At 45.4% G+C, this 18,378-nt stretch overlaps 1 protein-coding gene across 1 annotated transcript in view; it reads right to left on the minus strand.

The window, feature by feature from the left end:
* RNF13 (ring finger protein 13) overlaps positions 1 to 18,378 on the minus strand; it is a 247,592-nt gene that overhangs the window by 27,581 nt on the left and 201,633 nt on the right. The window contains exons 7-8 of the mRNA XM_029065872.2: positions 13,945 to 14,050; positions 7,395 to 7,488 (exon numbers count right to left, since the gene is read on the minus strand). Of these exons, the coding sequence (XP_028921705.1) occupies positions 7,395 to 7,488; positions 13,945 to 14,050 (200 nt within the window). The remainder of the gene's footprint in view (positions 1 to 7,394; positions 7,489 to 13,944; positions 14,051 to 18,378) is intronic.

The following is an 18,378-nucleotide window of genomic DNA, read 5'->3' on the forward strand; positions in this document are numbered from 1 at the left end:
CATTTTCCAGATAAAGTAACTGGGGCACAGAGAAGTGAAGTGACACAGACGGTGAGTAGCGGGGCCAAGAATAGAACCCAGGTCCTCTGACTCCCAAAGCCCGTGCTCTTTCCACTACCTTCGCTTATTTTCATTACTCATTCAACTATTTTATCTTTCCCTACTCCTGCCGGCTGGATCCTTTTGGTTCTTCCTGCTCCCTCTAGTTGTAAATAATGTGTGTCTGCCTACTTCCCCCTTGAGATTAAAAGTTCCCCGAGGGCAGGAACCATCATTTGCTCTGGTAGTATTCTCCTCAGCTCTTAATATTGTGTTCTGCACGCAATACGTGTTCAATAAAACTCATCGACTGCTTTATCTGCTTAGTGTTTTTAGCCTTAGGCTCCCAATCCTGGTCCGGACCACTTGCTGCAGTGGCATCTCAGGCCTACTAAGGGCTGCATTCAACCTCCAACTCTAGAGATTCTGGGAAGAAGTAATGGTGAGTCCCCACCCCAGTCCATACTTCACTCTGCTGCCTGGATCATTTTTCTACAAAACTGTTCAGGCCAAGTTTCCCCACTCCTCAAGAACCTCCAGTGGTTGCCCATCCACCTCCGCAAAACACAACTTCCTCACCGTCGTGGGCTTTAAAGCAGTCAATCACCTTGCCCCCTCCTACCTCACCTCTCTGACTTCCTACTATAACCCACCTGCCCACTTCACGCTTCTAATGCCACCTACTCACCGTACCTTGATCTTGTGTATTTGGCTGCCGACCCCTCCCCCACGACCTGCCTCTAGCCTGGAATGTCCTCCCTCTTCATAGCCAACAGATAATCACTCTCTCCACCTTCAAAGCCTTACTGAAAGCCCACCTTCTCCAAGAGACCTTCCCCAACTAAGCTCTCATTTCCTCTTCTCCCACTCCCTTCTGCACACTAACTGTTGCTCTCCAGAAAGGAAACAGCTAAAGGGCAGGAATTTTTCTTTATAAACTACACACAGCACCCAAGCCACTATGGGTCCTAGAAAATGACTGCCATTTCTGATAATCAGACCCCTGGAGGATGCAGTCTTTCAAATTTTGATACCAGTCAATTAACTTGTAGCTATCCCAGCACTTTGTATCCTTTATTATTATTGGTAAAGGATTGGGGGGGGGGGGAGATTTTATTCAATTATGTATTCAGGGGTTGAATAAAATCCTACTCAATGTCTAAATACCAATATTATTCCCCCCCTCAGCCCCAAAGCACTTATGTACCTATCCAGAATTTATTTATTTAATGTCTCCCTCTCTAGACTGTAAGTTTATTGTGGTACTCTCCCAAGCCCTTAGTACAGCGAGCCCACACAGTTAAGCCCTCAGTAAACACAGATGATGGATTCTTACCCAAACTTATCTTCCCTCTTACATTTCTATTACTGTAGACAGTACAGCCATCCTCCCCGTCTCTCAAACCCGTAACCTTGTCCTTTTTGATTCGTCTCTCTCATTCATGAAATCTTGTCAGTTAACAACATCTGTAGGATCTGTCCTTTTCTAGCCATTCAAACTGCTATCACGCTGACCCCAAGCATTTATTTCCCACCTTGACTACTGCTTCAGCCTCTCCCTGACCTCTCTGCTTCCTATCTCTTCCTCTCTCCAGCCCGTACTTCATTCTGTCGCCCGGCTCATTTTTCTAAAAAAAACCAAAAATGCCGCCGCGCTGCACTCTGAAGAAGGTTCTGCAGAAGTGACCTTTCCCTCTACTGATATGGGTCACTTCGTATTACATAACAACCGCTCCTGGAGTTAGAAAGTTAGTTAATCGTGTGGTGCAGTGGTCAGAGCACGGGCCTGGGAGTTAGAAGGTCTTGTGTTGTAATCCCGGCTCCACCCCTTGTCTGCTGTGTGATCTTGGGCAAGGCGCTTCACTTCTCTGAGCCTTAGTTCCCTCACCTGGGGATTGACACTGTGAGCCCCATATGGGACGGGGACTGTGTCCAACTTGATTTGCTTGTATCCACCCCAGTGCTTAGTACAGTGCCTCGCACATAGTAAGCACTTAACAAATACCATGATTATTGAGTACTTACTGTGTGCAGAGCACTGTACTAAGCACTTGGGAGAGTAAATATAACATTATAACAGACACATTTCCTGTCCAGAGTGAGCTTTCGGTCTAGAGGGGGAGACAGACATGAATATAAATAAAATTACAGCTACATATATAAGTGCTGTGGGGTTGGGACAGGGGACCCAGGGGTTCTAAAAGCCCCACCACCTCTCTGTTTACCTCACTCTTTTTTGAAAAGTCACAGGGTGGTAAACAAAGCCAGCACAGGAGTCCTCGAGAAAACACTTTAAGGTGAGAATGAATTACCTTAGTACGGCCAGGAGCTCTAAGACTTTAAAATCCTGGTAATTTGTTAAGTGTCTACTACGTGTCAAGTATGGTTCTAAGCGCTGGGGTAGATACAAGGTAATCAGATGGGGCACAGTCCCCATCCCACATGGGGCTCATTTTCTACACCTAAGAGAGAGGGATTTAATCCCATTTTACAGATGGGGTAACTGAGGCACATAGTAATGAAGGGACTTGCCCAAGGTCACACAGCAGACAAGTGGAGGAGCTGGGATTAGAACCCAGGTCCTCTGACTTCCAGGTTCCTTCCACTCGGTCCCACTGCTTTATGCTTCCTCAGCTCTACCCAAGTCCAGTAAAACCTTTCTTTGGATTTCACTAGTTAATAGCCAATTCCCAAGATGGCTGAAAAAAATAATACTTCATTGCCATTTTGCTTCCAACACACCTTGTGTGGTGTTATACAATAATCACATCCTTTGTGTCTTAATTATTACCTTCAACTGCTCCCCACGATGGCCCTATTTGTGCTGTAAATCCCTCTGGGCTTTGTGATGCAACATCGCTCCAGATCGGGTAATTACAAGGAAGGAAAATTAAACAAACCCAGATTTGATTTAAAACCAGAAGGGCAAAGCCAATTTCAGTGTGGTGCTGGACAGAAGTTTGAAATATGAAACAGAATACCCGGGCGGTCAGGCATTACCCACCTCCTTCTGGATGACCAGAAGTGAGTTTACAAGGAGGCAAGGGATCCTGCCTCTGTATCTCTGACCACAACAAACGGAAGGCCTTAAATCTAACATTTCTGGGTCATCTGACTGAAAGTTTTCACAGCTGCTGCACCTGCCTACTCTGGCCTCCCCTTCCTTATCGCCCCGACTCATTCCCTTTGCTCTACCCCACCCACAGCACTTGTGTATATATATGTACATATTTATAATTCCATTTATTTATATTAATGATGTGTATATATCTATAATTCTATTTATTTATATTGAGGCTATTGATGCCTGTTTATTTGTTTTGATGCCTGTATCCCTGCTTCTAGACTGTGAGCCTGTTGTGGGCAGGGATCGTCTCTGTTGCTGAATTGTACTTTCCCAGCACTTAGTACCATGCTCTGCACACGGTAAGCGCTCAATAAATACAATTGAATGAATAAATGGTCACAGAAGTTCATTTTTTTTTCCTTCGGTTAACAATGGAGTGGAAAAAGGGCCCGGGAGATACATTTCCATGTGCCTGATGATATGACTGCAGGCCTTGACCAAGACAAATAACATTCAGAGAATCCTCTTTCCCAAGAAGATATTCAGGCAAGAATCACCATGAATCTGCTGATGGCTGAGAAGGTGGAATCAGTGATGGCATTTCAATATTGACTCCTCAATCACCCTAGAATACTGGAAAAGTGGCTGGCATAGCCAGGTACGTGGGCCCAGACCAAAGCTATAAGCAAAGAGAAACAACATGACCTAGAGGAAAGAGCAAGGGCCTGGGAGTCAGAGGTCCTGGGTTCTAATGCTGGCTGAGCCTCTGGTCTGTTGGGTGACCCTGGACAAGTCACTTACCTTCTCTGTGCCTCCTTTACCTCGACTGCAAAATGGGGATTATGACTCTGAAGCCCACATGGGACATGGACTGTGCCCAACCTGATTACCTTGTATCTACCTCAGCGTTTAGTACGATGCCTGGTTTACGAGAAAATGAGAAATACGATGGACCCAACTCATCACTGAGTGTGAAGATAAAGTTGAGAGAGTCCTATAAAAAAGGTCTGCAATGTGTCAATATTTTTATAGTATTTCTTAAGTGCTTACTATGTGCCAGGCTTGGGTAGGCACAAGCTAATCAGGCTGGGCACAGTCCCTATCCCATATGGGGCTCACAGTCCTAATCCTCATTTTACAGATGAGAGAACTGAGGTGAAGAGAAGTAAAATGACTTGCCCAAGGTCACACCGCTGACAGGTGGCAAATCCAGGATCAGAACCCAGGTCATTCTGACTCCCAGGACTGTGCTATCCACTAGACCAAGCGCTTCTCAATTGCACTGAATCACCACTAATTGATCTCCTAATTGGACCAATATGTCAGCCACTGGATGGCCAATGGCAGATTCCTAGTATAATTACAATGACATTTCATTCAATAGCATTTATTGAGCACTTACTATGTTCAGAGCACTGTACTAAGCGCTTGAAAAAATAAAGTATCTAGATCAATGCAGGTCGTGCTGAGATTCGATCTCACAACCCCTGCTTTACAAGACAATTACTCTAACCCCTGAGCTAGCACTAACTGTGTCAAGGAAGCAGTGTGGCTTAGTGGAAAGAGCACGGGTTTAGGAGTCAGAGGTCGTGGGTTCTAATCCTGGCTCTGCCACTTGTCAGCTGTGTGACCATGGGTAAGTCACTTAACTTCTCGGTGCCTCAGTTCTCTCATCTGTAAAATGGGGATTAAGACTGTGAGCCCCAAGTGGGACAACCTGATTACCTTGTGTCTACCCCAGCGCTTAGAAGAGTGCTCTGCACATAGTAAGCGCTTAACAAATACCAACATTATTATTATTATTATTAAGGAAGGGGTATTTTAAAGAGAATCAGTTTTTGAGTCTCTGCATACTGTTTACTATTCTAACATTTGATTTTGGGTTTCCTACTAGATATTCACAATTATACAACATGAAGAAAAATTTTCCTCTTCCAACTCCGGTGAAGAACACCAGGGAAGAACTCCACGATGTATGCTACAGCCATTCTTCACAAAGAATTTAAAAACGCAAAAGGAATTATTGCTAAATATACTCTGAAACTTCATTCACCTGGGCCTGCTTGTATTAAAGGGATAATTAAAATTCCCTAATGAAATTAGTTATAAGTGCATTATTTGTGGGGCTTATGCAATCCAGCAATCTGTGGATTTCACGCTATTTGAAGATCGGACCGAGAATACATCTCTAACAAAATATACATTCACTGAAATTCTACTGTAACCTCAAATCTGATAGTGAGGCTCATGAAGAACAAATACCATCATTATTCACTATTTATGGAGGATAATAATAATAATAACAGTACCTGTTAAGTGCTTACCATTTGCCACCTACTGTAGTGAGAGCTAAAGTAGACACAAAATAATCAGGTTGGACACAGTCCCAGTCCCAGTCCCAGTCCCACATGGGGCTCACACTCTAAGTAGGAGGGAGTAGGATTTAGTGCCCCTTTTATCCATGAGGTACCTGAGGCTCAGAAAGGTGAAGTGACTCGCCCAAGGTCACCCTACAGGCAAGTGGTGGAGTCGGCACTAGAACCCAGGACCTCTGACTCCCAGATCCTTGTTCTTTCTCCTGGCCATGCTCCTTCCCGTGTGTAATGAGCAGCAACTACCCGTTGCCTTTTGACTCCCAGGTCTCTGCACCTTGATGGATAGCTCAGTTTCTCTACCTGTCGCCAGCAATTAAAATTTCCCAGCCCCATGCCGTGTTCACATGTTTCTCTTCTGAACAGTGGAGGCCTAGAACCGCTCAGGCCTCGCCAAGGTGCAGAATAAGGAGTAGCCTCCACCCTGGGCACTGGACCCCTGACAGCTCCTCTCCTGGTACCTTGGAGTTCACTGGCTTCTTCAATCAATCAATCAATCAATCAATCAATCAATCAATCATATTTCTTGAGCACTTACTGTGTGCACAGAACTCTACTAAGCGCTGGAGAGAGTGCACTACAACTGGGTGGGTATATATGTTCCCTGTCTCCAGTGAGCTTCTTCTCCCCATGGCCCTGGGGAGAGCAGGGGCAGGAATGGGTCTGCCCCAGTACGGTTCCCCAAAGAGACCTCCAATCCTGCCCCTGGTTCGGGGAGCTGCCGGGCCCCCCGCGGCCACAGCGGCGGACTGGGGAGAATTGGGCCGCCTCGGGTCGAGAGGGAGGAAGAGGAGGAGGGCACCCAACACCACGACACCACATCGAAAGGGAATTTGAGTAACAAACCCACCAGTCTCCATTCCCAAAACTAAATGCACCCCTCCTCCTCTGCGGCCCACTTGATTCCTCTGATGCCAACCTACTCTCTGTACCTCGAACTCGCCGCCGACCTCTCGCCCACATCCTGCCTCTGGCCCGGAACGCCCTCTCTCTTCATATCCGACAGACGATCACTCTCTCCACCGTCACAACACATCTCCTCCAAGAGGCCTTCCCTTGACTAAGCCTTCCTTTCCTCTTCTCCCACTCCCTTCTGCATCACCCTGATCTGCTCCCTTTACTCACACCACCCACGGCACTTATATACTTACCCATAATTTATTTATTTACACTTATGTCTGTCTCCCGCTCCAGACTGTAACCTTGTGGGCAGGGAACGTGTCTACCAACTCTTGAACTCTCCCAAGAGCTTAGTACAGTACTCTGCACACAGTAAGTGCTCAATGAATACCACTGATTGATTGATTGGCAACCTTCATTTCCAGGGACACTAGGTGAAGTGTTTCCTGCAGGGGGTGGGTTTCCTATTTCCTCAGGATTTTACGAGAAGATGTCACCCAAAAGAGAGCACCGAGGTGGGGCTTTATCGCTTTTTATGAACACATTTTCCATCAGACATTTCAAGAATCAAAACAAAATGAAATTTGAATGACTTAGCCCAAACCTCCGGTGAGACCACTGATGTGTTCGTTCAATCAATCAACCAATCAATGGTACTTAGTGAGCGCTTATTATGTGCAAAGCACTGTAATAAGCTTTTGGGAGAGTACAAGACGACAGAGTTGGCAGATACGTTCCCTGCCCACAGTGAGCTTACAGTCCAGGGGCGGAGACAGAAATTAATATAAATAATTTATAATCTTCTTTGGAAATGGATTGCCAGATTAATAAAAACCCTTAAGAAATGCTTAGAAAAATGGTATTTTTGTTGAACTTTCCTCTTTGCCTCCAACCTCTTCAACAAACCATTTTTCACAAAGACCAATATCTGTTGCTAAATCCTATTTAATTATGGGTGGTATGCAGTTAAATTCAACTGAATAGGAATACTTGGATCGGCAAAAATGTTTCCGTACCTTTCTTAAATTTATGTATGGGGAGTTTCTTCAGTTGATCTTTACGAAGCCGATTTCTTCTGGCTCTATGTCTATCCTGAACAAATTTTGTGATCTAAAAATGACAGAAAAAACAGAATGCAGCTAATGATTTTTCTGCAGGTAAAAAAACATAACAAAACATTAAAATTGCCAGAGATTTCATTTTTCCGGATAGCTTCTACAAACCAAGACAAGATTTATATTGATATTAATACCCCAGATGAAGTGATTAATAGGCATTTAATAATGGATTGGTTCTCAATAAATTACCCTTTACATGTACGCATCTGACCTTGCTATGCAAGCAAACCTTGTTTACCACATCTTTAAAAGGCATCTTTAAAGGATATAACAGCATGGCCTGGTGGAAAGAGAATGGGCCCGGGAGTGAGAGGTCCTGGGTTCTAATTCTGGCTCCACCACTTGCCTGCTGTGTGACCTCGGGCAAGTCACACCATTTCTATCTCAGTTACCTCATCCGTAAAATGGGGATTAAGACTACGAGCCCCCAGTCGAATGTGGACCATATCCAACTGGATTATCTTGTATCTACCCCAGTGATCAGTACAGTCCCTGACACATAGTGAGCTCTTAACAAATGCCATTAAATTAAAACGAACAACAACAACAAAAAAACCCCCAAAGGATTTTGGCCGAACCTGGAAGCCAGGAATATTTTGCACGCCTGAAACTGGGATGGTCTGCTGCACCAAAGCACAGGTTAGATGACAGTAAAAGAATCCAAAGGGTGGCTGACCAGATGAGGAGAATACCTCGGATGGGGGAGTAGAATGAAGCAGAAATAATAATAATAATGTTGGTATCTGTTAAGCACTTACTATATGCAGAGCACTGTTCTAAGCACTGGGGTAGATACAGGGTAATCAGATTGTCCCACATGAGGCTCAAAATCTCCATTTTACAGATGAGGTAATTGAGGCACAGAGAAGTGAAGTGACTTGCCCACAGTCACACAGCTGACAAGTGGCAGAGCTGGGATTCAAACCCATGACCTCTGACTCCCAAGCCTGGGCTCTTTCCACTGAGCTACAGAACCCTATGTCTTCACCCAAAGCAAACCTTAAACGGGGCCACACCTAGCCTTCCTAGGCATGCTCTCTCAACTGGGCTAGGTTCTGGCATTTTCCTTCCCATGCTCCACAACTGGTGGCTACTAAAAAGAAGCAAGGGCGAAAAGCATTGGCTGGAGAGTATAGCTAGGACAGTGGAAGCCATCTTTCATAAATGCTTGGGAAGTCAAGCCTACGAAGCATGAAGCAATGTGGCCTAGTGATAGGGCATGGGCCTGGGAGTCAGAGGACCTGGATTCTAATCCTGCCTCCATCACTTGTCTGCTGTGTGACCCTGGGAGAGTCGCTTCCCTTCTCTGTGCCTCAGTTATCTCCTCTGTAGAACATGGGGATTAAGACTATGATCCCCATGAAGGCCATGGAAAGTGTCCCATCTGATTGGCTTGTATCTACCCCAGCGTTTAGTAGAGTGCCTGGTACATAGTAAGTGCTTGGCAAATATCAGTTAAAAAAAAAAAATTTCTGAACTCAAGCTTTCCCTTTCCCCTGGGCCTCCCTCCCTCCTCCCTCCTCTGGACTGTAAGTTCACTGTGGGCAGGGAATGTGTCTGTTATATTATATTCTCCCAAGTGCTTAGTACAGTGCACTGCCCACAATAAGTGTTCAATAAATATGATTGCCTGACTGGCTCCTTGCCCCACCAACCCTATATCCCAGTCTTAGCAAATTGGGCGTGAATAGTTTGAACACTTTCTGGAGGGGGTGCCTTCAGGGTAAACTCCGGCAGTTAAGGTTGGTTCATGTGCAGCTAGGCAGGTAAACCAGACTGACTTTTTAAATTCTATACAGGGTCTAAAGCTTTTTTTAAAAAATGGGATTTAAGTGCTTACTAAGTACCAGGCACTGTACTAAGTGCTGAGGGTAGATACAAGCTAATCAGGTTGGACACAGTCCATGTCCCTCATGGGGCTCACAGACTTAAATCCCATTTTACAGATGAGGTTACTGAGGCACTGAGAAGTTAAACGACTTGCTCAAGGTCACGCAGCAGACAGGTGGCGGAGCCAGGATCAGAACCCAGGTCCTTCTGACTCCCCGTCCCATGGTCTAACTACTAAGCTACGCTGCTTTTCTGTTTGAATGGGTGTGGATATTCCAAACCTGAGACTATAACTAATTACTGACCATTTTATGACTGTTGTTCCTTCAAAGCTTAACGCCTTAAAACCATCACCACTTACTTCCTACTGATTATAATGTAAATATTAGGTAGGGGTTTCCTGAATTTGTTGGATTTATAGTGAGGCATAAAGCGAGTTCGGAAAACGAATGAACTTCCCCGATCAAACCTGAGAATTAGGAGAAGGAAGGAAAGCAAACGTGGACCTCACACAGAGAATTCAATGCCCAGCCAAGGCAGCGCCACCCTTACCATCCATAGGCAATCATCTCTAGGTAAGGTACTCATCGATGTACCTACTCCACTTATTCACTTTTGAAATCATTTATTCATTTTTCCACCCTCTTTCTAGTACCACTTGTATTTTTCCTCCTGCTCTCCCTGAATGCATACAATTTAGGACTGACCTTTTCCCATTAGATTGTCAATTCCTTGCAGGAAAGAACCCTTCTTGTACATTCCCTAGCAACTAAAATGAGCTTAAATTGAGAAGCTGTGAGGCCCAGTGGAAAGAGCGTGGGCCTGGGAGTCAGAGGTCACGGGTTCTAATCCTGGCTGGGGCAAGTCACAACTTCTCTGTGCTTCAATTTTCTCATCTGTAAAATGAGGATTAAGATTGTGAGGGACAGGGTCTGTGTGAAACCTGATGATTTTTTTTTCTTCTCCAGCACTTAGTAAAGTGCCTGGCACATATTGAGTGTTTAACAAATACCATTACAATTATGAATATATGTATATATGTGTATATACCACTACTATATACACACATTATATATATATATCTTATATCTACACACACATCTATAGTATATATAAAACATATATATATATATATGTTTTCCTTTCTCCATGACTACTGTCCAGCTACCACCTAAGCTGTGATGGTAGGATAGCAGCTGGGCCCCCCCTACTCATTACCATAAAGCCCCCTCTCAATCAGGAGAAAGGCTGCACTTTGAAAATACCCGCCCACCTCTGTTTTATTTTTGAAACTTGGGGATCAGCTAATCCAAACCCTGACTTTTCTTCCTATGCGCTCACTAGGCTTCACTCTCTTCTCTCCTACTGTCAACCTCTTGCATGTGCCCTCCTTCATATCTGGAATTCCTACCCCTGTCACATTCGACAGACCACCCCCCTCCCTATCTGCAAAACCCTTTTGAAATCATCTCCTCCGGGAAGCCTTCCTGAAATCACATCTCCTCCAGGAAGCCTTCTGAAATCACATCTCCCCGGGGGAAACTTTTCTGAAATCACATCTCCTCCAGGAAGCCTTCTGAAATCACATCTCCTCCGGGAAGCCCTCCTGAAATCACATCTCCTCCAAGAAGTCTTCTTGGATTAATCTCTCGTCTCCAACATATTCTCCCTTCCTACGGCATCACCTATACACTTGAATCCAAACTAATTAAGCTCCTTGGGCTCTCACCCTCTAAAACCTGGGGACATATCTTTACAGTCGACTGCTTCCCTTACCTGTAACTTCTTTTGATGCCTGTCTTCCCAGCTACACTGTAAGTTTCTTGAGGGCAGGGACCATGCCTCCCAGCTCTATTGTATGCACTCTCCTAAGTGCCTAGTATAGCGCTCTGCACAGAGTAAGCACTTGATAAATACCAGACTGAGTTGGGCCCGGAAAATCTGGCCTAAGCAGAACAGCTCATCTCTAAACTGGACGCTTACTGTGGGCAGCGAACGTGTCTACAAACTTTGTTATATTGTTAAACTGGACTCTCCCAAGCGCTTAGTACAATACTCTGTGCCCAGTAAACAATAAGTACAATTGATTGATGGACTTCATTCATTCAATTGCATTTATTGAGCACTTACTGTGTGCAAAGCACTGTACTAAGTGCTTGGGAGAGTACAATATAACAGACACATTCCTGCCCACAACGAGCTCACAGTCTAGAGGGGGAGACAGACACCAATATAAATAAATAGATCAATAAATAAATTACAGATGTATACATAACTTTAACTTCTCCCTGTGAAGAGCTCTTCTTCTCATAAGTAGAATTTTTTTTGAGAAAGCAGAGTAGTTAGCTCTCAAATAAATAATAGTAATAATAATTATGGTATTTGTTAAGCTCTATGTGCCAAGCACTGTTCTAAGCATTGAGGTAGACACAACGTAATCAGGTTGTCCCATTTGGGGCTCACAGTCTTAATCCCCATTTTACAGAGAAGTTACGTGGATTGCCCAAGGTCAGAGAGCAGACGAGTGGCGGAGCCGGGATTAGAACCCATATCCTCTGACTCCCAAGTCCGGGCTCTTTCCACTGAGCCATGAAGTCTTTAGCATGTCAACGGTAATTAAATTGTAGCTTACATTGGCAAATATCATTTTTGAGACAACATCACTGACTCCAATCATCTCTGTCCATTTATTTAATTGCAAATAGGCTGTCTTTAATTAGCAACGCTAAAGGCCCAATTCTGGTTTTCTACCAATGTAGGCTTATGTCCCAGTGTTTGTTTTCTATTTCCCGAGAAAGCAATCTCGCTCCCTAGATCTTCTGAGGCTCCCTGTCCCCACCAGAGCATCCACTACTGTGAAGGGGGAACGTCTAGAGAAATTCTGCCCGCCGGGGCAGGCGGAAGGGGAACTGAGGTTGGTCGGTCAGCAAATGCCATGTGATTTGTAATTATAATCACTTATGAATGTTATAATTATGGTACTTGTTCAGCCCTTCTCTGTGCTCTGCACACAGTCGGCTACTTAATCAACAGTATTTATTGAGCGCTTACTGTGTGCAGATCACTGTACTAAGCGCTTGGGAGAGTACAACAGTCAGTAGACTGGTTTTGTGCCCACAAGGAGCTTATAGTTAAGAAGATAAGCAGTCGAGAGCAGCGTGGCTTAGTGGAAAGAGCTCGGGCTTGGGAGTCAGAGGTTGTGGGTTCTAATCCCAACTCTGCCACTTATAATAATAATAATAATAATGTTGGTATTTGTTGAGCGCTTACTATGTGCCGAGCACTGTTCTAAGCGCTGGGGTAGACATAGGGGAATCAGGTTGTCCCACGTGGGGCTCACAGTCTTAATCCCCATTTTACAGATGAGGGAACTGAGGCACAGAGAAGTTAAGTGACTTGCCCACAGTCACACAGCCGGCAAGTGGCAGAGCTGGGATTCGAACTCATGAGCCCTGACTCCAAAGCCCGTGCTCTTTCCACTGAGCCACGCTGCTATGTGACTTTGGGCAAGTCACTTAACTTCTCTGTGCCTCAGTTACCTCATCTGTAAAACAGGGATTAAGTCTGTGAGCCCCAAATAGGACAACCTGATTACCTTATATCTACCCCAGCGCTTAGAACAGTGCTTGGCACACAGTAAGCACTTTACAAATACCATTATTATTATTATTAATATTGTTATAAATACTACTGATTGACTGATTGAGAGGGGCAATGAAGACTTCAAGATATAGGCTCTGACTAGGGTGGGAGAAGAGAACTGGACTGGACTGGTCAATCAGCACCTCCAGATGACCTCTCAGAGGGGAGACAGAGAAGACAACACAGTGTAAAACGATACAAGCAGAGAGAAAAATCCCCAGGTTGATCACAGAGAAGGAAGCTTTTCCTTCACAGAAATTGCTGTTTCCCTCTGATTTAAAGTAAAGCAGGACAAAAGCTATTGATGCAGACTGACGCTATTGATGCCTGTTTACTTGTTTTGATGTCTGTCTTCCCCTTCTGGACCGTGAGCCCGTTGTTGGGCAGGGACTGTCTCTATTTGTTGCTGAATTGTACTTCCCAAGCGCTTAGTACCGTGCTCTGCAAGCAGTAAGCGCTCAATAAATACGAATGAATGAATGAAAAGCCGACGGGGCAACCTCACCTAATGTTGTTACAAACATTGGGCTGCACTCTCTCTCTGCATTTCAGATTCAGTCCACCGACTGTATTTATTGAGCGCTTCCTGTGGGCAGAGCACTGTACTAAGCTCTTGGGAGAGTACGATAGATTCTTTTTGCAACTTTTGCTGAAAACCGGAGGAAAGAAGGGCTAACCTAGGGCATGCTTTGGGGTTTGTCAGGTATTTGTGATGCCCAGAAGGCTCCTCCCTGAAGCGCCAACAGAGCCTTCAAAACACAGTAATCAAATAGATGGTTCAGCTTTTGTCAGAGCGAAGAGGACTGCATTAATTAACCAATTGATCATATTTATTGAGCCATTTCTGCATGTAGAGCACTGAACTAGAGCTTAAGAGAGTATAATAAAACACGTTCCCTGCCTACAACGAGCTTACATCTTCTCCCCATCTTGATCTACCTATAAAAAGCAAGGTATTTCAAATAAAGGCACTTACCATGAAAATGACAATCAAGATGAGACAGATGCCCACTATAATGAGGAAGGGAATTAGATAGTACTCCAGGGGAAGGCTGAATTCCGGGACTAATACGATGTGCCCCCTAGGGAGAAAAGTAAGACAAATATATTAATATTTGGCACAGCATGATTAAATAAATGTAAAAGAAAAAACACTACTACAAGGAAAGCATCCATGTCCTTAGTTTAGACATCAATGCATACATACAACAAAATTATTTTTTCGTTATTCTGTGGTATAGTCACGTAAACAAACAGGATCTCAGTTTTCAGTCTTTTCCCCAAACAATCTCAAACATGGTGAGGAAATGCAGAAGTCTGGGCAGGTCAGGTAGCACCTGAATGGCTGTGCTTGGGTTGGGGAAGAAGATGGGAGTGGGGCGGGAAGTATGGAAGCAGTTTGGGAAGAGGGAGAGGCAAAGCAGATAGAGATGGGTCAGGGAGAGAGGATGGGAAGTATATAATAACAGGAATCAGAATTGACAGGGAGAGGTGAAGAAGGATTGGGACACGGAAAGAGAACAGGAGTCACAGGAAGCTGTTCCAAGTCTGGGAAAATCCAAGACTATTATTATTATATTTACTAAGCGCTTACTCTGTGTGGAGCACTGTTTTACGTGCTGGGGTAGATACAAGTTAGTCAGGTCGGACACTGGGGTAGATAGTTAGTCAGGTTGGACACAGTCCCTGTCCCACGTGGAGCTCACAGTCCAAGTAGGAGGGAAAACAGGAATTGAATGCCCATTTTACAGGTGAGGTGACTGAGGACCGGAGAAATTAAGTGACTTGCCCAAGGTCACAGAGAAGAGTCACAGTGGAGTGGGATGAGAATCTAGGTCGTCTGACTCCCAGGCCCGTGCTCTTTCCCATAAGCCACGCTGCTTCAGACTAGCCCAGATCCCAGAATCCACATTGACCAGTCAGGATAATAATAATGATGGTATTTGTTAAGCGCTTACTATGTGACAAGCACTTTCTAAGCGCTGGGGTAGATATAAGGTAATCAGGTTGCCCCACGTGGGGCTTACAGTCTCAATATCCATTTTACAGATGAGGTAACTGAGGCCCAGAGAAGTGATGTGATTTGCCCAAGGTCACATAGCAGACAAGTGGCGGAGCCAAGATTAGAACCCACAACCTCTGACTCCCAAGCCTGGCTTCTTGCCACTAGGCCATGCTGTTTCCCGATCCCAGCGGCCAGCTGCGTGAGCAGACTTGGGCGATGTGTGCGGTGTAGACTGGTACTTTGCAGGAGACCTGAGCTAGGGACAGCATTCCGAATACAGTGTGCATTCTTCTTGTGTGGGCAGAAGAACTAAAAAGACCTGCCCCTGATGGTCCTAAAAATATTCCTATTTACATTACAGTATTGATTTACGGAAAAAACACAGCAGCATAGTTCCAGGAAAAAAGAGGCAAAAGCATAGACTAAATAAATCACCATTCTCCATTATTCTCATCGATCGCTCTTTCGGTCCACACCGATAGAGATAATTGAAGAAAGGAGGTAAGAATAGTTTTCAGTAGAAACTAATTAGTTTGATCCTTTCCTTCCCTTTGACGTTGCACGCAGCCTGTGATGTTGGGGCTCACATGTATGTGTGCGTGTGTATGTGCGTGTGTCTGCATATAATAATAATAATGTTGGTATTTGTTAAGCGCTTACTATGTGCAGAGCACTGTTCTAAGCGCTGGGGTAGACACAGGGGAATCAGGTTGTCCCACGTGGGGCTCACAGTCTTAATCCCCATTTTCCAGATGAGGTAACTGAGGCACAGAGAAGTTAAGTGAATTGCCCACAGTCACACAGCCGACAAGTGGCAGAGCTGGGATTCGAACTCATGACCGAAGACTTCAAAGCCCGTGCTCTTTCCATTGAGCCATGCCGCTTCTATGTGTGCATGCCACAGAGGGGAGGGGGAGGTTTAGGTCTCACCAGCCACCAAGAAGGTTGGATACCACTCCATCTCTAAAGACCATCCATCAGTCAATCCATCAATCGCATTTACTGGGTGCTGAGCACTGCGGTAAACGCTTGGGAGAGTACGATACAACAGACACGTCCCCCGCCCACAACGAGCTGACCTTCAGTTTCGTCTGAAGACTAATGTCATGCTACCGCCATGTTATCCGGCTAGCTAGGGCGTGGTAGCCTACTTGATTCCATTTTCTACTCTATCCCTGCACCCCATTGCTCAGGGGGCTCCCTAGGAAACAGACGGTTGGGGTGGCGTTTGACTCTGGGGGGGCCAAAGAACATCTTTGGTCGTGGCGGCGTGACCCTGGTCCCGGTTTCAGATTTCTCCAGAATCCCGTTCGTTCGGTCGGTCGGGAGCACCTGGCTGTTTCGGCAAGACGGGTGGGCGTTACTTGCGACCGCCCTTGTCATCCATCAGGAAAGGTGTAGGTTTCTTGTCATATTGTACTCTCCCAAGCGCTCAGTACAGTGCTCGGCACAGAATAAGTGCTCAATAGATACGAACAGATGAAATAACGAAGGAATGAACTCTTGAACGGATAGTCGCTCAGCTTCTCAGTGATGCTGGTACGCTACTTTACCAAAGTCCCGGGTCCCACACCTTAGCTGCATCCTCATTGAGTAGCATAAATAATAACTGTGGTATTTGTTAAGCACTTACTATGAGCCAAGCACTGTTCTAAGCGCTGGGGGAGATACAAGCTGATCAGGTTGGACGCAGTCCCTGTCCCACATGGGGCTCGCAGTCCTAATCCCCATTTTACAGCTGAGGTAACTGAGGCCAGAAAAGTGAAGGGACTTGCCCGAGGTCACAGAGCGGACATGTGACAGAGCCGGGATGAGAACCCACGTCCTCTGACTCCCAGACCGGTGTTCTTTCCACTAGACCACACTGCTTCCCCAAACTGACCAAGACTAGGACATAAATCAATCGATGGCATTTATTGAGCGCTTCCTGTGGGCAGGACACCGTACTAAGCGCCTGGGAGAGTCATGGTAGACACATTCCCTGAGATGTGGACACAACTACCGTCGGCAGGAAATGCACCCGAACTGCTTCCGAGTAGTAGAGTCAACCCTACTGTTTCGCCCTGTTCTCCCGCAGCCAACAGCGCGTTTATGAGATCGTATTTATTGAACGATTACTGTGTGCAGAAGCTCATATTACGAGACAGCCGGATGGGATGAGGGTGCAGGAGACGAGGGCCAAGGATCGGAATGACCGAATAGCTCTGGGACTTCCTCAACGGGTGACCCAGCTGGGCCCGAGTATACTGGTCTCTGCTGTTTTGCTGAGTGAGAACCGTTCAGAGCCCCTAAACCGATCTTCGGGGTCATTCATTCGTTCATTCAATCGTACTTACTGAGCGCTTACTGCGTGCAAAGCACCGTACTAACTGCTTGGGTCTTCAACGGGAAGCAAGATGCGGCGGTCGGCCGTGGAATGGAATATCTCACCCCCCTCCCTAGACCTAGCCTGAACCCCATTTTTGAGTGAGATCCACAAGACCCCAAATTCCCGGTTAGGATGTGATTAGCGGGGACCTTTTCACACCACGCCAGTAAAGTAGGAGATGGGAATCACCTAACACCAGATGGAAGAAATTCACTCCACCTACTTTCTCCCAGGCAGGTGGATGTTACAGATATAGCTGTCTCAGATGTTTCCTAGGGACTGTGAATGTGACTTCCAATTCTGCTTCGTTGTACTCTCCCAAGAGCTTAGGACAGTGCTCTGCACACAGTAAGTGCTCAGTAGACACCACTGATGATGATCGATGACGAACGCTGAAATAGAGGGCTGGCTCGGAAGGTACATTAAATAAATCATTTGGAAAAAGAATGCCAGCTGCATTCACAATTCACCAGGTGGCCTGATTCTCAACTTGGAAAAACTGCTAAACCATCCAGCGCTTAGTACAGCGCCTGGCACAGAATAAGTGCTTAACAAATAGCATAATAATTAAAGTCCCGATAGCCCAATCCCCACTTGTGTATTCTTTCCCAGCATTTAGTCCAGTGCTCTGAACAGTTAGTGCTGAATAAATAATAATAATAATGTTGGCATTTGTTAAGCGCTTACTATATACCAAGCACTGTTCTAAGCACTGGGGGAGATACAAGGTAATCAGGTGGAGGGCTCACAGTCTTCATCCCCATTTTACAAATGAGGTAACTGAGGCACAGAAAAGCTAAGTGACTTGCCCAAGGTCACAAAGCTTACAAGCGGCGGAATCGGGATTAGAACCCACGACCTCTGCCTCCCAAGCCTGGGCTCTTTCCACTGAGCCACGCGAGGAAACCCACTCCTATTATTACTACACTACATTACTACATAGGTCTTCATCATTAAAATACTTTTCATTTGTTTTTAAATAACAATAATTATGGTATTTGCTAAGTGCTTACTATGCGCCAAGCACTCTTCTAAGC

This window comes from Ornithorhynchus anatinus, chromosome 1 (assembly GCF_004115215.2).
Source record: "Ornithorhynchus anatinus isolate Pmale09 chromosome 1, mOrnAna1.pri.v4, whole genome shotgun sequence".
Taxonomy (NCBI): domain Eukaryota; kingdom Metazoa; phylum Chordata; class Mammalia; order Monotremata; family Ornithorhynchidae; genus Ornithorhynchus; species Ornithorhynchus anatinus.